At 35.5% G+C, this 24,978-nt stretch overlaps 1 protein-coding gene across 1 annotated transcript in view; it reads right to left on the bottom strand.

The window, feature by feature from the left end:
* The window catches only part of LOC150107472 (ATP-dependent 6-phosphofructokinase-like), a 443,838-nt gene that overhangs the window by 290,099 nt on the left and 128,761 nt on the right, over positions 1-24,978 (bottom strand). Inside the window, exon 7 of the mRNA XM_090391320.1 lies at positions 8,229-8,337. Within this exon, the coding sequence (XP_090247446.1) occupies positions 8,229-8,337 (109 nt within the window). The remainder of the gene's footprint in view (positions 1-8,228; positions 8,338-24,978) is intronic.

The following is a 24,978-nucleotide window of genomic DNA, read 5'->3' as shown; positions in this document are numbered from 1 at the left end:
AATGCTGTGCAGACTGCTTCAGATCGCTTACCTATCGATCTTCAGTTAATGATTAACAAGATTTACCAACATTTCCACATTTCTACGAGTTGAGGAACTTAAATCATTTTGTGAATTCACAAACACAGAGTATAAAAACTGTTTTGGGTAGCAGCAAGACAAGATGGCTCTCTCTTTTGCCTGCAATCCAGAGGGTTATTGACATGTTCCCTTCATCAAAGTCATATTTTCTTTCTATTGACAAATGTCCTATCAGTATCAACAATTTCTTTGAAAATCCACTTTCAATTACACTCCTGCATTTCCTTGCCAGCCAGTTAAAAATCTTTTATGATACCATTAAATGTATTGAAAAGCAAGATATAACAGTAATTGAAGTGAAAGATGAAACAAACAAACTGGTGGAAAGGTTAAATTGTAGGAAAGCAGAAACGTTTCTTACAACTACTGTGAGAAAACAGTTGCAAGAATTAGAAAAAGAAGGACACATAACAGTTGAAAAGTTCGAAAGCTATGCAGTAGATTTCTACTGCACCTGTATTGAATATATTCAGGAGTGGTGTACACCATTTCTCACACCTCTTCAACCTATGGATTGGATTAATTTGAAGGGAAAGAATCCTGTGACTTGGAAGAACATACAAGAAAGCTACATATTCATGCAGACAGTGTCACCAAGTTTTACTGTGAATGAAGAACTTATTTGATGAGTTTGTATGTGTGAAAAAATATTGTGAAAGCAAATTTGAAGTGTGGAGTGAACAGAAGGATCAAACTGTCAATGATAAATGGTGTGAAATATTTGCTCATTTTACAAAGTAGGGTATAAATTCTGGGAGTATTAAATACCTAGTTAGTTTTTGTTTAGCACTGCCAGGAACTAATGCAGAGCTGTTGAACATGTTTTTTCATTAATAAATGCACTCTGGACAGATAAAAAAAAACAGGCTTAAATTGCGACAGTAAAAGTTTTAATCATTGTAAAGACATATTTTAAGAATTTCTCTTGCGCTGAGTTCTATGATCGAATATCAAAAGAAAAAAAAAATTCTTGAACAGGTCCATAAATATGATAAATATTTTTCTAATTAAATATGTTTGTGATTAATAATCCTTTTTTAAAGTGGATTTAATGTTAATGTATGTTTATAGCAGTATTTAATTTAAAGTGCAACATATATAATACTTTAATTTTTGGTTTTCTTAATTTTTAACATGTCCCGTTTTTTTTACAAAATGTCCCAGGTTTTTTAAGTAAAAATTTCAGAATATCCCAGATTTTAGTAAAACATTATGGGAACCCTATCATTGATAGATGTTTGAATCACTATCAGCATTAAATTTTGCAAGATGGGAAAAAGTATTCTGGTGTCAGCGTAGTCCACGTGAAGACATTGTACAAATAACAGGAAAATGATCCCTTCCGTAGATGTCTTTGAAAACACGCATGAGCAGAGAAAAAAATGGCAGGGAAGCAGATTGCAAGATCTACTGCAGAATATGAGTGGATACGGAAGGAAGTAGTATTGAGTTCATTATTAAAAATAGAGAGGTCATTATTGTCAAGGGCTCATTCAATAACACAACCTCATCCATTTGTTTTGGCACTACTCCTCATAGTGTTGTGAAAGAAGTATGGGCTCAGGCAGTTGCAAAATAAGATTATCAAGAATGATTTAATTTAAATCAGCACCCAGTGCTAAAAAAAAAAAACTGAACATATTGTAATAAGAAATCCCATAGCCAGGTGAATTGCTACTGCTTCCAGAACAATATTAAGCTGGACATGATGGAAAGGAATATGACTGCCACCAGCATAGATATTCCACCATAAGCAGGACAACCTTCAATTTTTGTCCTTGTGTACAGCAGCACAATCTCTTAAGATAGGGTCTTCAATGTATTTTAAATTTTTCCTGCAAACAGAATCAGAAAAGCTTGTTTCTGCAGCAAAACCTTGATATCATTGATATTCTGCTGAAATTTATTACGGTTCCATTGTAAAAATTTTCTTACTGTTTTGGGTTTGCAGACTTGGCTGATTTCCAGGAAGCTGAGGGCCAACTTTTATCAGGTTTATATCTATCAACTGATTCAGGAAGTATGGATGGCCAGTGTCCATCTCTTTCTCTGGAAAAAATATTCAGTACATTTTCTGATGTGTCAGAATCAGTCAGTAAGTTTAATTTACTTTCAGTGATACTGAATTATCCATTTTCAGTGTGTGTGGTTTATCTTTAAGCAATATCCTTGCTATAATTTTTTTGACCAGTGGGTTCTCATCAAATGGAACCACTTCTGGAGTGAGCCTGTGGGTCATGCGATTGATACACTCACGATCATAATGTTCAGGTATGGTGAAAGTATAACCTTCTGAGCATAAAAGGATTTCAGGATAAGTGATTTCAGAATATATCATATCAGGATGTAAAGAGGAAGCTAGCCACCAGGCTAGCTTCCTCTTTACATCCTGATATGATATATTTTGTTCTGTTTTTATCTTTTGTATTTATTTTTTGTCTTTCCACTTCTGACATGCAAGGAAGTAAGCTGGATAATCTCTCTGACAGTTGACACATTTAACTTTATTTGCAGAGCAAGATTTGTTAGCATGTTTTTTTTACTGCCACATTGGACACAGGTGGTAGAGTCATGACAGGCAGTTTGGTCATGTTCATATTTCTGCGATTTAGAGCATCTGAATGGATTAGGGATGCACAGTCTAAACAAAACAGTTGAGTTACCCTGATTTTAATGATAGAGACTCAGGTGGATCAAAAGTAAGGATGATATGTAGGAATGGGTGCCTGGTTCCAACCAGGAGCCTATTCCTACATATCAAGATGCACCTCATACCTATCAGTCCCTGATCTTTAAACTAGGAACATATCTCCTCATCAGAAACATCAAGAAGATCGATTCTGATATCACTGCTCTACAAGAATTGAGTGTGTTATGAGGAATTACTGTGAATGGTATTCCATCCATTGATGTTGGTCTCTGTTGCATCATGTCACCAGCAGACATGATGCAACAGAGAAACTACTGCTGACATGATGTTTTCACAAGGATATCACCAGCACATAGTCTCTTTACTGTGTTAGGAGATCCTACCCATCCTTCTAAACCTTTTGAATAAAGAGGGGTGACATTTTCCCTATGTGCTTGTTATCTGCTGCATGGATGATTAGAAAAACTAGCACATTTATACTGGTATCAAGTCTTTTGTTTCTTATTTCTGTTATAAAATGATGTCTCTATGGTATCAGTCTCTATGGTTTGGGACCTTGTTAGGGCCCTTAAAACATATGAGAATAAATAATTCATGCTCAAGGGATGTTTTGTTCAGCACCAGAGCTCCCCCATCCACATAGCCACACATGGGCGACCACTGACCAGGAGGCAATGACTGTGCTTGGGAGTGGAATGCCAGGGCTACCCTGGATGCTATACCAATACTGCGGCTAGCCTTGGGTCCCGATCCCGCACCATGAGATGAGAGACTAAGTAAAGAGAGAATAAATAAAAGTTAAGCAAGATTATGGTAACTTCACCATGACTATAGTTTTTCATATCTCATTGTTAATGAGATATGAAAATGATACTGATAATGGTTTGGTGAATGTTATTGTTCAAGAAGTAATAAACACACTCTCCATGTCTTTGAAATAAAATAAAGATGAATGCTGATTTTAAATCAACATTAATGCTAAGTGCATCCACTTATGATCACATCTTTCGTGAGGAAGATTAATTCTTTCAGGATGATAAGGTCCATATTCAACAGTTTTAACAGTGGATCACAAAATAATTACTTATTTTATCTGTTTCCCATGGCTGGCTTGATTTTTAGCATTAAATCCTACTGAGAAGCTGTGGTGCTCAGAAGTATTTAATGCTAAAGGTATCTCAAATGGTATTTATTACAGAAGTATTCAGTTTGAGGGTCATATAGATTTATATATGATAATAATATTATCATTATTAATAATGATAATATCATTAATAATAATGACCTCCATGGACTCAGAGACTTGTCGTGGGAGGTACACACTATTGCACACAATGCTCATCCAACCGTGCTTTAAACTGATTCAATGTGTCTATCTACATCCACAACACACTCAAGCAATGCATTCCACCCACCAATCACTCCATGCAAAGAACTTTCTCCTCACTCCTCTGCTCACACCCTCCTTATACAGTTTCCAAAGATGGCCTCTTGTTCTACCCCCCCCCCTCTCTCATCCTAGGAAAAATCTCTTTTATGTCAACCTGATAACCAGCCCTGACCAGCTTATATGTCTCGATAATCATATCCTCCCACTCTTCCTCCTATTCACAAGGCTTTGCAACTTGCATTCTCTCAATCTATCCTTGTGCTCCACATTCCAAAAACCACTGATCACCTTTGTGAATATTCTCTGGACCCTTTTCTAACATATCGTCACCATGAAAACCCAGCGACCTAATCTGTGCACAAAAATCCATATGAGACCTGATCAAGGCCTTATACAATGGTATCATAACCTCTCTATTTCTACGTCAGGGTCCTACACATCATTGCCATTATCCAATGTGCATGTTCACAACTTGTGCAATGTGGACCCTGAATTTCAGGTCCTTGTCCACCATCACTCCTAGATCTCTCATCTCGCCTACTTCCTTTAAAGTTTCCCCACCAAGTGTATACTTTGCATCCCTGGATATTACTGCATCATAAATGTAAATTGTTACATACAGCTGTGTTCACATCATAGATTCAATGCCTTTGTGACATGACTCAATTAGTACATGGGCATCTCTATGGAGTCCACAGACTCATCAACAGAGGCTCTAAACATGTCACAAACATTATCCAGCAATCATACAATACCTATCATACTTTGAATGTCACCAACAAAGCAGCAATAAATGATTCTGGAAATCAACTCCAGTCATTCATCCTCTACAAGCAAAAAACTTGAGTCCTCACAGCACTCTTGTTGATTTTCTAGGAAAGATCCCTGGATATTCCATCATTAGTCATCCCATCCACCTTCATTTTTTTTTGTGTGTGTGTTAAGCTCAATGGCCAAGTAACTTGACTCCTTTAAAACCCAACTAGTGCTTATGACAGAGTGCTCAATTCTATGTAAGTCTTCTATGACTGGAAATTGCATGTGTTTTTCTAGCTGCTTCAAAACAGACAAAAAATGCAATTTTTTGAACTGTTTTGAGGGATGAAAAACCCAAGTTTCTGAAAGGAAAAACGTTGCTACCGCCTGTGCAAGACTGGCTAACTCACCTTCAGTTGAAAAGCCCTGATAAAATTTCATATTCTAGACAGGATTCGAACACAGGCTTTTCCCAACCAAAGGACATTGTCAATTCTGACTAACCTATGAAGGAGCATTCTCTAATGTCATTCCATAAGGCTCACTGTTTCTACCCTTTCTCTCTTCTACTCTCAGTAACTTTTTCATATCCTCCATCATGCCAAACTTGACCCTTTTCAAATCATCTGTACCTGCCAAAACAATCAACTTTTTCACTTTGCCTTTCTGAATTCTAATAGCCTCACTAAGATCATTAATCTTCACAACTAGGAAGCACGATTTCATCCTGCTCTGATCAAATGCTTCTCTTATCATGAAATCGCTGGAAAACATTCTCTCCCTTTCTCGCTTAAGTCAAGCATTCCTGTCTGTTCTCTTGCACCTCTTCTTTCTTTCTCTTTTCAGCTGTACCACTCATTAGATGTTTTTTTTGCAACCTCTCATGCTCATGTTCCATCCTATGAAAGGCTCCATTGTAAGCAAAGTCTCTCTTTCTCTCTCTCTCTTTCATTTTAACCAGCTCTTTATTCTTCACATCATCTATGCTACCATACTTATGCTGATCACTTTGATTTCCTTTCATTCCTATCTTCTGTCTCTCCATCACTCACATTTTCACACCTGTTATCTATTATGTCTACTACTTCACTCTTGTACCTTGATCTGCACTTCTATAATTTACTCTCAAAATACTTCCTGCACACTCTTTCTTTCAAGAAAAAGGTCACTCACTCTCGATACAGAATACATTTCATAGCCACCACATAAAGTCTGAAGCGGAACTCTTTGAACAAAGAAGGGTTGGCTTGGGTGCCATTGCTCTAACTCATATTGGTGCCATGTGCTGTACTATGAAATATACAATACATAAATACAATCCTAAACTAATCTAAATCTAATTGAAACTACATATAAACTGTCTAACACAAGTATAAGCAATATCACTAGCATTTTTAAAAAAAAAAAAAACTTTTTAGAGTGCTGTAATCTCAGATGCCATCTATTGATTTATAGAATATCTGCTATTTGGCGATATCTGATTTTATTATTATTATTTCATGACACCTCCAAGAAGTCCGAAGACTCATCGAGGGAGAACATCTAGTCTACAGCTCTCCATCTCAACTACACCAAACCTCTATCATCATGTACATCAACACCATCTACTGCCCACCACCACAACCACTAATATTTTTTGTTTGCAAATTGTGTGTGTGTGATCTGAAGGGCTGATTTGTCTGTATACGGGGATGAAAAAACCCAAGTTTCTGGGAGAAAAAACCCTGCTACCTCCATATGAGATTGGCTAACTCACCATCAATTGAAAAAATTCATATAAAGATTCCTTCTGTCACGATGAGAATCGAACTTAAGCCTTTTACCATTGTTCTTCCAATTTTCTTACATTTATTTTTAGCATGGCTGAATTTGATAAAGTAATTAAGTAAAAAGGAAAGGATAACTTTTTTTTTTTTTTTTAATCATTTATCATGTATTTAAACATTTTCAAAAATGTGTAGCGAAAAAATTCATTATTTCTTGTAATAATTAGAAATGTTTATATAAGAAAGCTTTGTTACTCATAGCTCGTCAAAAACTATTTGATTGAGATATTTTTAGTTGGAAAAAGGACTCACCTCTGTATTTTTTATTTCAGCAACATGGACTTGGGAGATAAAATTATTGAACTTTTTGATGACATTTTCATGACTCTGAAGAACTGCAAACTTGTTTACAAGCACCTTTCACCACACCGCCATGTTGCTTACCATATCAGACAGTAGTGCGCTTGCATGAACACTATTTCTAAAGAGGAAGTTGAATTACTGAATGAGAGAAAAAAATAGAACAGCTGTTGCATTCATTGAAACACAGAAAGAGACGACATATTAGAAGGGAGTTGGAAGTTTTATGGGAGAAAATAGTTTTAAGAGAATTTCTGAAGCCAAAAAAGGTGGATAAGAGATGAGGGAAACAAAGTTATTCCAAAATTAACAGAGGAATTTCCTTTATGTGAAGCAAAGGACAGTTCCTTTTTGATACAGTAAGCAGCAAGCATATTCCAGATAAGCACTGTAAACCTGTAAGAAATGAACTATTTTGTATTTTAGGATAATGATGAAGTCTCCACAAGGAAATTGGGGCTTGTAAAATTATCTTATTCCAAAGAAATAGGAAAGGAACTGATTCTGCAAAGAATATATGAAAAAATTATGTTCTTTTTTTAAAAGAAAGGTTGTGCAAGAATTTTTTTGTTTGTTTGTTTGTTTTAGAGAAAAAAACAGGTATGAATTAAGAAATTTATATTTTATGGCCATTATTGACAGCTGAAGAAACTGTGTTATGAGTTTAAAGTTCGTGCATTCTCACAAAATCCTGTGATTTTGAAAGGGAAGAAATCTTAAGCAATGTTTGTGTTCTTTAACTGTGTTAAATGTGTGGGCCTTTATTTTCTTTAGGAGATAATTTATTTAAAATGAAACGCGTATTAACACTCGAAACACTTGCAAAACAAACATTTTACACACCATTTAAGATAATACAGAGAAGTCTACACTGATATTATTTTTAAATAAATATATTATTTTTGAACTTCCTTTGTCTCTAACTCAATCTCTTAATTTATCGTAATAACAACATCCTGGGTAGGAATCCTGTGGTATTAACCATTTCTCTTATAATAAAAAGAAAGTAGAAACATGCATATAAAACAGATTCATTTGTCTTTTCTCATCCATATGTCAATTTTTTTTTTTTTTTTTTTCAAAGACAGGAATATATACATGTATATACATATTGCATGAGCTCTTGAGTTCTAACCTGTGAAATATTTAATAAAATTGTATCACAAAATAACGAAAACAAAAATTGATCTCCATGTATTAAGAAATATGCTCACTATGTCCATACCTGTTGCAATTTCTTGCATAATATCTGAGGCCAATCTGGTTCAGGTGGCCATTCAGGAATAAAGACGAAATCAGCTTCAGTTGCTAAAGCTGCCACTAATGCCAAATAGCTATATAAAATAATGAAAACAGTTGTTACAATAATGAAAATAATTACTATATAAAAATAAAGTCTGTCCTCCAATTACTTTTATGCAGGATTCAGACAGTTTCAACTAACATAACCAATGAGTCAATTTTTATTATTATTATTTGTACATGGAAGTGGCAAGAAGTCCCCCACTGTGGGGACTTCTTCAACCTACTGGGATTACCCAGTAGGTTGAAGCACAGTGGGGGGACTTCGAGGGCCCCGAGCCAATACAGTAGCTGTGAAGGCCTGCAGAGAACCCTGAAAATTGCTGGCTAACAGGGCTCCGGAACACCCAAATTCCACGAAGAGCGTCTATTCTGATCAGAATCATACTAAAGATGGAAGAGCTTAAGAACATTTTTATACACACAGAACATCCACATTGCATGTCTACAAGAAACAAAACTAAATCAAAATCTGAAACTTCAAATCAAGGCTATTCAACACTAGGGAAAGACAGACCGGATCGATCTGGCAGAGGTCTAGCTATACTCTTATGAACCAAACACATTAAATATAAAGAAATCATATCAACTACAAATAGCAATCTAAATAGTAACACAGAGGCTCAAACAGTCAAGATATTTCTATCAAAAAGCATTATTACAATAGTCAATGCATATCACCCAGATAACATACATATTAACAGCTACTTAAGCAACTAAGTCAAACATCAGATACAACGATCCTTTTAGGAGATCTAAATGCCAAAAACCCAACTTGGGGCTCCCCACTTCTCGATCAGAAAGGAGCTCAAATAGTGGACTTAATTGATGATCTAAACCTTGAAATCATAAACAACAAGCAAAATACATATCTGTCAAAAACAACGGGTACAGAATCAGCATTAGATATCACAGCAGTAGATTATGAAACTGCAAATCTTACCCAGTGGAAAATACTAAACAATGTCATCAGTGATCATAGGCCTATCATCACAACCATTATATTGCAGTTAGACCAAAAACCACAGAAAAAGAGATCTTGGAACTTCAGAAAAACAAATTAGCCCAAATACACACAACTATTAGAAACACATTGCACAGGTGCATCCACTAGTAAAGAACTTGATCAGCATCTACTAGAATTAACCAACAACATACAAAGAGCTGCAAAAAATTCAATTCCCAGAGGACTCAGGAAACAACTGGGTTCCATTTTGGAAAGATCATAACATGCTATGATCACTGAAAGAGATACCATCAACGAACAGTTAAAACAAAATAATACAGAAGAAAACAGAAAGAAGTTAATAGAATTAATTCAAAAAATTGAAGATGAAATTTCAAACTGCAAACAAGAAAAGTGAGAAGAATTCTGCAACAAACTAGATCCAAGAAAAGACTCACAACATTGGAATATCATCAGATTATTAAACAACGCAACACTTCCAGATACTGATCACTCTTCAAACACAGTCTCCTCAGGAATTGATACAAACAGATGGCAAATATTCTAGCCAAACATTACTCAAAAGTAAGCAAACTGCAATACAATGAAGACAAAAAGGTGCAGGAAAATTGCAAAACATCTGCTAAAAGTATACAATACATTAGCCCTAGTCTTAACGTATGGAAGTGAAATCTGGACAATAAAACAAAAAGACAAACAAAGATTAACAACAGCAGAAATAAAGTTTATGAGAAAAACTGCAAAGTATACCCTATTTGATCACAAAAGAAATGAAGAAATTATGAAAGAATTAAATCAAGAACAGTAATAGAAAAAAATTAAAAATATAAACATAAATGGATGGAACACATTCAAAGAATGAAAAACAGAAAGATTACCAAAACAAGCCTTAAAGTACAAGCCATTAGGGAAAAGAAAACCAGGACGTCCTCTTAAACAATTCAACGATGACTTCTAAGGCAGGAATAGGCCATGCTAGGGCTAATTCCTTGATACGCATGATGATGATCTGCTAACACAATCCAGAACCTATCCTTCTGAAGACATCTTTACTCAGGAACTCACAATGATAAATTAGAAATTTATCATTGTGAGCAATTGGTCAAATTGACCCTGACAAATCACCTGGTATAGATCTCATCTTTGGACATACGATTACAAACATGGGAGTAAAAGCCAAAACCCGACTTCTGAAGATATTTAACACTTCCTGGAAATACAGGGAAACTGCCAAAAATCTGGAAAACATCAGTCATTATACCCTTACTAAAACCTAACAAAAACCCTAGTGACTGTAAAAGCTACAAACCAATAGGTCTGACTAGTACTCTCTTAGAAAATAACAAGATCAACTTCTACCAAACAGCATACAGGTCCCAATATAGTACAGAAGATCAATTCTTTTATCTTTGCCAATCAATCATAAATGGCTTTCAAGAAAAACCACCAAAGAAGAAGAAGAAGACAACAGCAATGTTGTCTTCAATTGTGTGTGGAGACAAAAGTTAATAAAAATTGCATACGATACTGGAATAAGGGGAAATGCATTAATTTGGATTTTAGATTTCATGAAAGGAAGAAAAATTAAAGTAAAGGTTAATGGAACTTCTTCCAACATACATCAAACTTGGGCTGGAGTCTCACAAGGTTCTGCTCTAAGCCCGCTCCTATTTCTCATCTATATGAACAATACTCATCCTCACGTAATAAATGACACAAAAATGGCATGCTATGCGGATGATATAGCAATCTGGCACGCAAGCAGCAATCCTCAACAATCTGAGAAAGTCCTAAATAAATCAATAAAAGGCTTAGAAAGATGGGCAAAGGAACTCAAATTAGAGATAAACCCAGAAAAAAACAAAACTTGGTATCTTCTCCACTGATAGAAAAAATAGACACAATTACAACCCCCCAAATCAAACTATATGATACCAAAATTATTTGGAAAAAGTCTCCCAAATAATTAGGCCTCACCCTAGATACTGAACTAAGATTTACAACCCATATCACAAATATATCTAATAAAGCTCTTAAAAAGCTTAATATCATCAAAAGACTTTGTGGAACAAAGTGGGGGTGCAAAACCGAAGACACTCAAAACTACATATTCAGCACTCATACAAGCCACTATGGAATATGCCTCAACAATCTGGGCTCCAGCTTCCACTAGCTCAAAAGAAAAGCTTGACAGAGTACAATAAAGAGCAGCAAAAATTATTATAGTGCAGTCTCATCCATAAATAACTTAAAAGTGCAACAAAAGTGTGGGCTTCACATACTAGAAGACAGAAGAAAACTCTCCACAGTTAGGTTAACTAACAGAATCAGGAGCCAACAACAAGATCACATCTTGCTCAGCCCTATCAATGCCTGGACCAGAAAATCTAGACTAAAGAGGTCATCTACTTTACAATATGATCATGAAATTTGAAAACAGATAGACTCTGAGAGCCTGTCCATTGAAATAAACAAAGAGCCATTCTTTTCCACCAAATTACCAAAAAACTTAAACGATTAACAATGATTAACTTATATCTCCTAGAACCATGTTCAAAAAAAGGACTCACAACAGGTAAATAAAAGAAAAGGACTTAACACTATACACCACTTAAATAATCTAAACCATGTCACTGCCTACACTGGTGGATCATTTGATGAAGCTCTCAACTAAGGAGGAGCAGGGGTTTTTTATAACTCTACTTGGAGGTGAGGAAATGCAAATCAAAACCACAGCTGGCAAAATAGCTTCAAGCTTCACTTGTGAACTAACAGCCATACAAGCAGCTCTCAAGTTCTATCTCTCTAATCCAGTAATAAATATTAGAGAAGGAATAACCATCTACAGCGACTCAAAATCTGCACTTGAAGCATTAAAAAATGGAAAAACAAAACTCACACAGGAAATTCATGAACAACTAACAACTTTAAATTTGAAAAATAAGAACTGTACACTGCAATGGATACCACCTCATGTAAATATTGAAGCCAATGAGAGAGCAGACAGATTAGCCAAAAAAGCAAGATACTTACCTCAAAAATTACACCCACTATCACTAACTGATGCAAACTCTGTCACAAAAATAAGACTGGTAAAACAAACTCTCAAGAAGAAGAATGAAATAAGCAAATTAAATGAAAATAAAAATAACCACAATCATCACCAGGCTAAGGATGGAACACTTTAAAGGCATGAAAATTCATCCAGACGGTACTAGAAATATGCAAGAAATGTCCAGGGATTAAACTAACACCTGCCCATATCTATTCTTGTCCAGCAATTGCCGCTGCTGTACAGAAAATTGACAATAATCCTACAGAAAAGCTCCACTCCATCAAAGTTCAAGAGATTGCCAAAGTAGTACTACAGGCCCACGGACATACCTAGAAGCTCTTCAGTGGACTCGACAACAACATTATTTGTACATTGCCATTGATTCACATTGCTAATATGTATGAGAAGGATTATTTGTAAACCTACAGTACATTTTGCACACTGTGGGTGGGTAAGGATTTTTTTTTTTCTATATTTACTGATTTTATATCTTTTTTTTGTATTTTTAAAATTTTATTTTTTACATAGTCCAAAAACCCTTAAGTCCTAGAGACCAAACACGGAACTTCTCCAAGACACTTCAGGCTTCAGGCCCTGAATAAGTAGGGAGGTGGTCTCATACTGTATAATGAAATTCATCTCCCACCTAAAGAAAATCATAAATATCTATGCCCATGGCAGAATTTGAATCCACAGCCTGTCAGTTGGAGGGGAGACATGCTAACCACTCGGCCAACTCGACTGGACAAGCAGAATTAGTGAAAAACTTAAATGAAGTAGTGACTAGTTACAATGCTATATAAGTATAATAGTAGTACACATGTGCATACATAAAAGTAACCTACATACATACACAAATAATGGCAGATTTAGATATATTCTCAGTTTGCTCAGCAGCTAGGCAGTGATTGCAAAAATTTAATGAGATTTAATCATTAAATAAGAAATGAATATAAAATGGGTACGGGTACATTATTATTCATTTCTTCCATCTTAAGATGGACTGAGTTCCTTGGTTATCAGTTCACAAGTATTAAAAGGAGAATATAGTTTGAGGATTAAATTGTAAGATGTATTGTATTTTCAAGAAGGACAGAGAGAACAGGCAGGGAAAAGGATATAGGATATTGCTTCTGATAACAGAAGAATTAAACAAACTTAAGAAGAAATTAACAGGAATAATAGTCAGCAACTATAGTTAGTCAGTTAGCAATAGACCTGGGTGTGCAAAGGGAGATGCAGAATGATATGCACTGGAAAATTAGCTCAATGATCCCTATGTGAATAATTACTAACAGAGATTGGGAGAAGGAGAGAATGCATGGGATGAGGAGAGAATTGGAATTTGCTTCTACTGAGAGAGAGATAGTTATCTAAAACAACATGTCATGAAAGTAACTCACTATGAAACCTGACCTCCATTCATCACATGCTGCTTTAGATACTATCTCTCAGTAAAAGTAAATTCCAACCCATGGTATGGATCTATGTCAACGTTTCTGGAACAAAAACTGTGAAACTGGAATGCAAGTATAATTTAGTGACTAAAATTAATTATTTACAAGTCAACATTTTGCCAGCTGAAGCAAGCATCATCGGAGACACTTTAACAATACACAGTCAGAAAAAAAAAAGAAATTAATTGACTTTGAGGACAATCACATGTGTAGAGGGCAACAGTAGTATTTATGGCGGCAATTTCTGCTATTAATGCTGATGGGAAGATTGAGCAGTACATCAAAATCTATGCAAGATCATACCATTAGTTCTGTTGCAGTTAACTGGGTTTTGTAGAATTTATGATACTTCCTGGAACAGAATTTCTGATTTAAACTGGGATTTATGAAGTATTCTGGCTTTTTTTCATCTGATTGAAATAGTCTTCCTTCAAGGCATGTTTGTGCTAGTGCACTTTTTGGTTGTCCATACTGGATGTATTTTTTTACGTTCTTTTTTTTTTCCCCATCCAATCTGTCTACAATAATGACTGTCACGTTGACTGGGGAAAGTAGGTATCTGAGAAGAGAAATTGTGCCACCTATAAACTTGCTTGACATCCTCAACAAACTCATCAGTAAGAGATTGTCTTGCACAAAAAAAAAAAAAAAAAAAAACTGCATGCACTTCAAAACTACTATACAAAACCTTCAATTACTGCATCGGTTCCCAACCAGTGGTACATGTACCCTGGGGGTATGTGCTGGGTCGTTCAGGGGTACACGAAAAATAATCAGTAATGGTGGAAAAACAAGTAGTAAACAAAATGCAAAAAACGTTAGTTATGGAACAATAAATATTAAGTTTGAATCACCGCTTTTAAGAATTTACGAATATTGTAAAATTAAATCTGTGGTTTGTACTTTTAGTGTAGTAATTTTCCTTTCCCAACTTATTACCTCATTTCCACTATTTTACATTAATAGGCCCTGAACAAAAGTGTCAGTATTTAAAAACAGCTATTTTCAAAACAAGGGGTATAATTTATAGAAATGGGTTTAAAAGGGGGGTACACAAGTGGAAAAAGGTTGGGAACCACTGAATTAGAGGAAAACAATTGCATAGTGAGCTTTAATGTGTTGTTCCTTTTCACAAATATTCCAGTAGATGATACTTTTCCAAAATTTATCCTCCTAAATGTTTGTGACCTATTTAAGCACTGTCTTAAATCAGGGTATTTTAGTTGGCATAATCAGCTCTTTAAACAGATTGAAGGTGTAGTAATGAACTGTCCACTTTTTTTTTCTCCCCATTGCTAACTTATACATGGTAAGATCCTTTAAATTTTTGACAATGTCATTGCTATTTGACAACATGACCCACAGGCTCTTTCTAACTTTTCACATTTCCTCAACAATATCCAACCCTGAATCAGTTTTACTGTAAAAGAGGAAAAAGAAGGGGTTCAAAACATGAGTACTTTAGTTACAAGGCTAGCAGATGGATTCACAGATACCTAAATGCCACTTTTATCATCCTTTCAGAAACTTGGACATGGGGCAGAGCATTCATCCTCAGGACCAACACTGCACAACAAGCTCTTACTTACATCCTTCAACCAAAATTAATGTAACAGAAACAAAAATCCTAATTAAAAAGAACTACCCACTTCCAAATTACCAGACTATACATACATTATATCTTTACCCTACATTAAAAGTGAAACAGATATGCTGGTATCTTTCAAAATAACATAAAATTAGAATAGTAGAAAAACCTCTGAACAAAGTTTCCACCATCCTGAGAAAAATCAAAGTGGATCACTAGATCCTCTCTCCTTTTGTGAAATCTAAGGCATTTCCAGTAAATATGGAACTCAGTAGATGTTGAAAGTTTATTATGGAATTTTGGTATTTTATGGTATTTTGGACAGACAGGATGGACTACCTTAGTCAGAAAAAAATAACTTAAAAATACATCAGATAGCAACCAGAAAGTGAACTAGCACAATATGCCTTGGAGGAACTATTTCATTAGATGGAAGAAAGCCAGGCTACTTCACATATTCCAGTTTAAGTCAGAAAGACTGTTCAATACCTTATCTTCACAACAGCATTAATGACAGACTTTATCATGGAAATTGTCAATGTGTCCCTCATACATGTCTGTCCTTGTTCTCGAGGTCATTTCATTCCCTATCTTCACTGACTGTATTGTTGAGGTGTCTCTGATAATGCTAGATTGAGATGGGAAATATCAGCTTGTAAATAACGAATTTTAATTAATACAGAAAGAGCCATATGGTTTCAATTTTACAAAACATTCATCATCATCATCATGCATATCAAGGAGTTAGGCCTGTTCCGGCCTTAGAAGTCATCGTTGAATCGTTTAAGAGGACGTCCTGGTTTACAAAACATTCATAGTTTCTATAAACATTTAACTTTGAAATAATGTTGGATCTTTAATATCCACTATTTCTATGTAATTAATTTTAGTCAAATTTTTTTTTTTTTTTTTGGTTCTGAAAAATTTCTTCTTTACTAATCTCATAAAAATCCTTCAGTAATTTGTATGTCTTAATCATATCACCCCTTTTCCACCTATCAGCTGATTTCTGTAACCTACAAATCTTAAACCTGTCATCATAAGGTTCATTCCATAGACCTGCTACCATCTTGGTCATTCGCTTCTGGATCCTCTCCACCGCCTCATCATCGCAAGAAACCCAGGTAACCAGATCTGTGCATAGTAGTTAAGATGGGGGGTCTTACCAAGGCTCAATAAAGAGGAATAATAACCTGCTTGTCTCTGCTCATCAGGGTGTTCTTCTGTAACCACGTAATCCGATAAGCTGCTTTAGCCACTTTTGCAATATGTCCTTTAAACTTTAATTCCCTATCCACAAACACTCCCAAATCCCTGGCTTCATCAATTTCCTAGAGTACAGTTCCATCAATGTGGCACACAGCTGGTAATCTTTTTGCCCCAATTTAACCTTACACTTTGTCACATTAAACTGACATCCATTCTCCTTGCCCCATACTACTAGTCCATCCAAATCAACTTAAAAAATTTTAACATTATGTGTATTAACTATTGCTCTACCTAATTTTGAATCATCGGCAAACAACTGAATAATTCTTCTCAGATGCTATCCTATACTGTTAATGTACAAATTAAATAGCAGCAGCAGCCCAAGAAAAGAGCCCTGTAGCATGCCACTAGTTACAGGCCTTCTACTGGACTTTACTATTAAACAAACTACTCTCTGATATCTCTCCACCAACCAACCAACCTCTTATCCACTACACCAGCAATCGCCAAAGTGGTCGATATTGACCCCCCAGGGGTTGATTAGGGCTCAGGGGGTCGATAGAAAAATATAAGACATCATTGTACGGGTAATATTTAATTCGGTTAACTTGGATTACCTCCATCCTGAATGACAACGCAATTAAGAGTAAATCGTGGGAACAGTGACATGAATAGGACCTGTAAGATGGAGCAAGGTCATGAAAATAGTTATGGAGGCCAATCAAGTAGGCCAAAATGATGTATTTGCCAATAAACGGATGTCGGTGGTTCCCGCCCGGCCGGCACGGTGGGAGTGAGATTGCAACACGTGCATGGTTGCTTATTTACTTATACTTACACATATTCGATCCCAATCTCATTTTTGCGCATCAACATACAAGTGAGAGTTAATGTTCTAAAATTCATCAACATACATATTATAATTCAATCGTTATTCATTCACGAACTAAACTTCTCTATGTTGAAGAGTTGAGCAGGGCTGGTAGTTTTGTACATCCTATAGAAATACATGATTAGGTATATTATTTAGACTTATTACTTTTGCTTACTGACTTCAATTTTAATTATTTTGTTACAACCCCAGTAACCACAATGGCAGCTTCAGATTCTAAAAAGAAATACAGACAATATTCGTTAGCATATTTGAAACTTGGGTTTATTGCTTCATTAAGAAACAAAATGAAGCCTATGCGTCTTCTTTGTGAAAAAACTTTTAGTAATGATGCAATGAAACCAGCAAAAATGAAAGATCATCTTCAAAGACTCCATCCTGATAAGAAAGATAAAGATCTTGACTTTTTTAAAGAATTGAAAGAGAAATACACACAGCGACCAACTATAAAATCATTTATGAAAGCACCTGCCGAAGATGACAATAAACAAGGATTAACAGCCTCCTACAATATTTCTTATTTTCTTATTAAAAGTCTTATTTTCATAATATAAGGAAGATTGTATTATTGTTATTTTGCTATCTAAATTAAATTTTATAATTTAAATATTATTATTTCCCTCCTATCAAATATGTAATGTTAAGAAGGACATCAAAAACAAAAATGTATCCTTTTGACGTTAAGCCAATATAATAATATATACTATATTATACATATAATAAACACTGTAACTATAAAATAAACAATCTAAAAACTCACATAAGCGTCTTTTTTGCTTGTCCTATTATAATTACGTAATAGTAAAATAGAGGGGGGGGTCGATAAAAAGTCAAGAAACTCTTGAAGGGGTCGACAGTCAAAGAAGCTTGGCGACCCCTGCACTACACCAACTTTATATCCATCCACATGTGCTGCAATTTACTGATTAGAATTCCATGTGGTAGCCTGTCAAAAACTTTTGCAAAATCCAGCAGTATCACTGTAAATCCATTACCTTTATCCAACTCAGCTGTCACTATTATAAAACATGAGAAAGTTATTGAAGTATGATCTACTCTTTACAAAATCATGCTGCCCCCACACCCACACAGTATCCCATTTCCATCTACCCATCATGCCATCTTGACAACGACTCCTGATAAGCTGATCAGTCAGTAATCTGCTAATAACTCTTAGAGCCTCCTTTTTTTGCAGTGGAACTATTTTCACCTCTTTCCACCTCCTTGTGACTGATCTAGATCAGACACTTAGATTAAACAACATGGGCAAAGATGTTGACAATTACTTAGTGCCTTTTCATAAAACTTGAGCTGGTATACTATCTAATCCCAAAGCTGAATTCATATTAAGGTTCTGTAATACGTTATGCACTTCCAGTTCATTTACCTCAGTTTGCATATAACCCTTTGTCTCTCTTGTTACTACAATATCTCTACCCTGGATGATATACTCTTCCAAAGTGTTCACATAGTAATTCTACTAATTTGCCTGATTTAGTAACCTCCCTACCATTGGCAGTCATTAAATTCATTCTATCATAAACATTCTTCCTCTTGCTTGCAACATACTGAAAGAACTCTTTGGGATTATCTTTGGCCTCAAGTGCTAATTTCTTTTCATACTCTGCTTCTGCCTTTCTTACCACACTGGTTACTCATTCTGGTCTGTGTTTTGTAGTGTTCCTGCTGGTCACCTTCCTCCCTGAATTCACTACACAATTTTTTTTTTTTTTTTAGCTCCAACTTAATGATAGCACTCATCCATTTAACTTCCCCATGATTTATTCCCTTGATTCTAGGTATGCAGTCTGCTATTACTTTCCTCAAACAGTCATTTACCACTTCCCACGCATTATCAACATCCAGCCTTTGTAGTTTCACATGCCATGGCACTGATCCAAGCAATCTCTTATGCTTGTCATACCTACCAGCCCTGTAATTCCACATATTATTATTATTATTATTCAGACCTCCATGGAGTCAAGACTCGTCGTGGGAGGTCCTTCCTCATAAACACAAAGTCCATCATACCACTCCTTGAACTCATTGACCGTTCGTGCTCTCACCACTATCAGGCAATGTATTCCATGGTTCAACCACCCTCCATGCAAAGAAACCATGCCTCACCCTCTTGTTCACAGTTTCCTTTCGTAACTTCCAGGGATGGCCCCTTGTCCTCGCTCCTTCCCCCTGTTCCACCAAGTGAAAGACCTCTCCCAGTATCAACCCTGTAACTACCTCTCAACAGTTTAAAAGTCTCGATCATATCACCTCTCCTAATCTACCGAACTCTGCAGTCCACATTCCCTCAGCCTGTCTTCATAACTAACAATGTACAGTCCTGGAACCATCTTTGTTATCTGCCTCCACACTCTTTCCACATTAATTTATCCCCTTCAAATCCTGGGGACCAAATTTGAGAACAATAGTCCAAGTGTGGTCTGATCAGGGCTTCATACAATGGAATGACAACTCTTATCTCTACAGGTCAGCATCCTTCTCAGTATTGCAGCAATTCTCTGGGTTACCTTCACCACCTTTGAAATATGTCCCTGAATTTCAGATTTCTATCAATCATCAACCCCAGATCTCTTGTCTCCTATATTTCCTGCAGTACAACTCCTTCAAGAGTATACAGCCTCCCATCGATGTATCCCAACCTTCAAGATTTTTACATTTTGCTGCATTAAACTGATACTCCCCATTTAGTTAAACAATACAGGTCCCAGTACTGAAGCCTGTGAGACCCACTTATAACCTTCTGCCTCCTTGATATTGCCTCACCATACACAACTATCTAATAGCCTTTTTTTTTGGGGGGGGGGGGGGGGATTTTGCAAAGGCATTTGACAGGGTACCACATGATAAGCTGATATTTAAGTTGCAGCATATGGGTTTAGATGTCAGGTTAGTTAAAATAGAAAAAAAAAAAAAAAAAAAGGCAAAATATGCCTTTCCCTCATCAACTGCTCTTGTCACGTTATTATAAAAGGCAATCCTATTACCAAAGCAAGAGTGCCCCTTAACAAATTCATGTTGACTCACACAGATAACATTACCTTTGTTAAATTGTGAATGAAGATATTTTATATATTATAATACTTCATTCATATTTAACATAATCCACCATGTCAATAAAACTCGGACTCGTGATGAATGGTAAAGCTGGTGAAAGTCTTGATCATTATGCAGAATGATGCTCGCTGAAATAACTCATAGCTCTTCTTTGCAATGCTGATGACCTATTATACTGTAGTATATGATCTAACTAGAAAATTATATTTGCTTTCAAACACTAATGTTGTACTTATTCTTTCGCTTCGTGCACATTTTAAAATGGATACCACACGGTGGAAACTTTGCTAAAAAAAAAAAAGTCCTAAGCGCCATCTGCTTTCGTTGTTATGACTGCTGCACCTCCTCACCACCACCAGTACATAGTTTAAAGAGAATTCGCAAGTCTTTGTAACAAAAATCCTTACAATGTCATAAGCAAGACTTGTAAATATTATTTGTTGTTAGTCTCTTGCTTATAATATGTTATTCATATAATTGCTTTGAGTTTTGTTTGTTATTAATTAATTATATAATCTTAGGATATGCAATAGACTCTATATAGTAAAAAGCCTCTATATAAAAATGTCATTCCTTTTATTTACTTTATTCTGTATAATTTATTGTAAGAAACTGTGTGTATATAAATTTAAATGTACCTTATATGAATTGTGATATGTTTTTTTATTTGCCATTTCTGTAAGTGAAAGTAATTTTATGGAATTCTACTGATGAGATTTGATTGGCTGCTGATGGAGAAACAGAGTTTAATTTTAGTTAGCTCGTGCAGAGAGCGTGAGCTAATGTGTATGAAGAGAAAAGCCAGGATATAAGCTGAACTGGTTAGAATGGGATTTTGGCATGAAAGACAGAACGTGGTTGATTGGAAAACAAAAGTAAAAAGTAGGGAGAAGCTTTGGGGACAGCATAGAGATCGGTAGCGAGTGGCGAAAAGGGAATTGATATGTGCCGTAAATTGACTAGGAAAGGACAGGGAATTAATAGGCTTTTCGAATTACTTCTATGGGAGTTCTGATACTATGATAAATTCCAAATGGTTAGTGGAAGAATAGTGCTGAACTAAGGTCAATACATAGAAGAAAATAAGGAATTAGTCATCATCATCATCAAATTCCTGCTATGTACCCACAAGGGGTGTACAGGATATGACAGTATTACATGAAAAAATTACATCATTACTAACTTCCTATCTACAATTTTCCTCCAAATCAGTCTGCTACTTGTCAGGACTCCAACATTATCAGATCTTATATTTCTATCGTCTAAGGCACTTTGTACCGTATCAATCCACCTATATCTTGGTCTTCCTCTGGGTCGTTTTCCTGCCAACCTGGCAGAGAACACTTGTTTTGCTAATCTTTCCTCTCCCATTCTATTTAAGTGACCATACCACCTGAGATTAGCTCTGCTAATACATTCCTGGATGCTGACAATGTCAAGTTCTTTCCTAATATCCTCATTATTAATATGATATTGCCATTGATGCCATCTGTTCACGCCTCTAATCTTTCTCAGGACTCTCATATCTGCGGTCTCTAGTCTTTGGTCAAGTGTTTTACTTCTGACCCAGCTCTCAGATCCATAAGTTAAAACTGGTTTGAACACTGTCTTGTATACAGCTAATTTAGTGTTCCGACTAATTTCTCTCTTATTCCATATGAATTTATTCAATTGACTTCCCACCATACCAGCTTTGCTGATTCTGTTGTCTATTTCTATATTTAATTTACCATCTTCAGTAAATATTGTGCCTAAGTAGCTGAAATGTTTTACTTGTTCCACAGGTTCTCCATTCACAACACAGTTGACATTTTCAATGATTCTGCCTATTTTCATTGTCTTTGTCTTTTTATTGCTGACCTTCATACCATATCTATTACAACAGCTATTCAATTTAGTCAGAGAATCTTGTAGACTTGTAGCGGATTTATTTAGAAGTATAACATCATCTGCATAAAGCAAAGAGCTGACATTAACATCTCCAATTTTGATATCAGGTTTAATACCACTTTCCTTCATAATGTGATCCATATAGATAATGAATAACAGAGGGGATAATGTACATCCTTGTCTCACACCAGATTTAACATTAAACCATCTTCCTGTACTTCCTTCAATTCTAACTGCTGACTTACAACTCAAATAAAGACTAAGTATTGCTTGATATAATGCCCCATTGACATCATATAACTGCAGCGTATTGAATAGCTTCTCTCTTGGCACCTTGTCATATGCCTTTTCCAAATCGACAAAACTTAAATACAGATCTTTGTTATATTCCCATGCTTTCTCGACTATTTGTCGTAAAGTGAAGATCTGATCCTGACAGCCTCTATTTGGCCTGAATCCAGCTTGTTCTTCACCAAGCTTTTCTTCCACAATTCTTCTCAACCGTTTCTCAAGTATACTGGCATAGATCTTGCCAAGAACACTCAGTAGGGAAATACCTCTGTAATTCTCACATTCAGTTTTATTACCCTTTTTATATATGGGTACTATGAGAGCTCTACTCCAATCATCGGGAATTCGTCCCTCTGTCCAGGCTTTCTGAACTATGCAGCGCAACCACTGTAAGACTTTTATACCACCATACTTCAGCATTTCTGGTCGAATATCATCTACTCCTGCTGCCTTTCCACATTTCAAGCCTTTGATGGCTTTTTCTACTTCAAGTATGGATATGTATTCCTGACTGAATGCCTGGTCAGTGTTTTTTATCACTGTGCTGTCATCACTGCTTGTTTCATTTAGCAGTTTTTCAAAGTAATTACTCCATACTTCAAGGATATCTTTTTCTCCTGTTTTCATGTCACCTTTATCATCTCTAACTCCTTTTACGGCACTCTTTCCTCCATTCCTAAACTTCTTCAACAACCTCCAGAATATTTTGCCACCTTCTTGATATTTATTTTCTATATTCTTGCCAAAGTCCTCCCATGACTTTTGTTTAGCTAGTTTTACACACTGTTTAGCTTTCTTACATTTGTCTCTGTATTCTGTAAGAGTAAAAGCTAACTTATTTGCCAGGAACTTTTGATATGCTTTCTTCTTTTCCTTCACTGCCTTTTTAACTTCCTGTGTCCACCAGGGAGTTCTGATTTTTTTATCCTTGCACACAACCTCACCACATGCCTCTCTGGCTGAATCAATCAATGTTTTCTTCAGAGTTTGCCACTGAATCTCCAAGGTTTGATTCCTGTTCTCAAACTCTTTCATTTTCTTTTCAATAATCTTTCTGTATTTTAGTCTACAGTTCACATCTGAGAGCTGCTCAACTTTTATTCGCTTTAAAACTTTCTTACAAGTTAATAATAGGGAATATAAGGAATTAGTAGATAACTTAAATCAAATGCATCAAGACTTGTATATTTCTGTGTCTATAATTAAGTTATTATAGTGGAAGATTTCTTTTGAATTGTGTTGACATAAAATAAAAGTCAACAAGAATTTCAAATGTGCCAATGCGAATTCGATGTATAGAAGCAGTAACCCGGTGAGAGTCGTCCTTTCTATAACCTGTGAAGCTATAACAGTTAACTCTGTCAGATATATTTTGACCTTAGGTGTGGTGTTATGTTAATTAATGGTCGGATGTAAGATATACTGAAGTACTTTCCCCTCAAAATGATAAGTACTATGTTGTTCTATTAAGAGTTAGCTGACTGAGAAAGAATATAGTGTTGCCTGTCACAAGTTTAGTTATTGTAACATTTGGAAAGTTAAACTTTTAAGATCTATTTTCAACTTGATTGACTGAGCATAAAGAACTGAAAAGTGAATGTTTGATAGTTAATGGATTGTAATTATTCTGAATACCATGAACTGAGCCAATGTATTTATGATTTGATTCATCTAATTGGATAGAGAGAACTATGTGAAAGAAATACTAATGCTTTAAGAATTAGGAAGTGTTAACATTAGTCATGAGCCTCAAACCTAATTGAGAAGTTATTAATATCTGAATGTGAATTCTTGTAAATTTTTAATTGGTAACTTTTGCAGATAGTTATACTTAAATGTATATGTTGTACTACTCCACATTAAATGTTTACTTTGTTGAGTTAAACTTGGTGTTTGCCTGATTTTCCTCCATTGCACTGCTCATAAAATTAATCGGACTTTTGCGGAAGCCTTAAAAGCTATTAATAACCTCGGCCTGAAAACACAGTGGTAAAATAAGTATAGTTGATGATTGATTCCACTATATTGTTTAGACTAATTTGAATATAGGGTGGCGCAGTATAATACAAATTTCTTTATATTCAGATGAGCATCAGTCAACTAACGAATAAAATGGAATTTAAAGAGGTAAAAATAAGATTAACATACTAACAAAAATGGAACAGTCAGTTAGGTGGGACGTTCCAACACCTTCACCTGCCCAATGCTGTATATGGCTAACTCATATATATACTCACACACAAACATAC

The sequence above is a fragment of the Typopeltis vanoorti genome, chromosome 4 (genome assembly GCF_054136105.1).
Source record: "Typopeltis vanoorti isolate ZY-2024b chromosome 4, IOZ_Tvanoo_1.0, whole genome shotgun sequence".
NCBI classification, from domain to species: Eukaryota; Metazoa; Arthropoda; class Arachnida; order Uropygi; family Thelyphonidae; genus Typopeltis; species Typopeltis vanoorti.
Note: the sequence above shows the minus strand (reverse complement) of the source record. Positions and strands in the feature narration are given on the sequence as shown.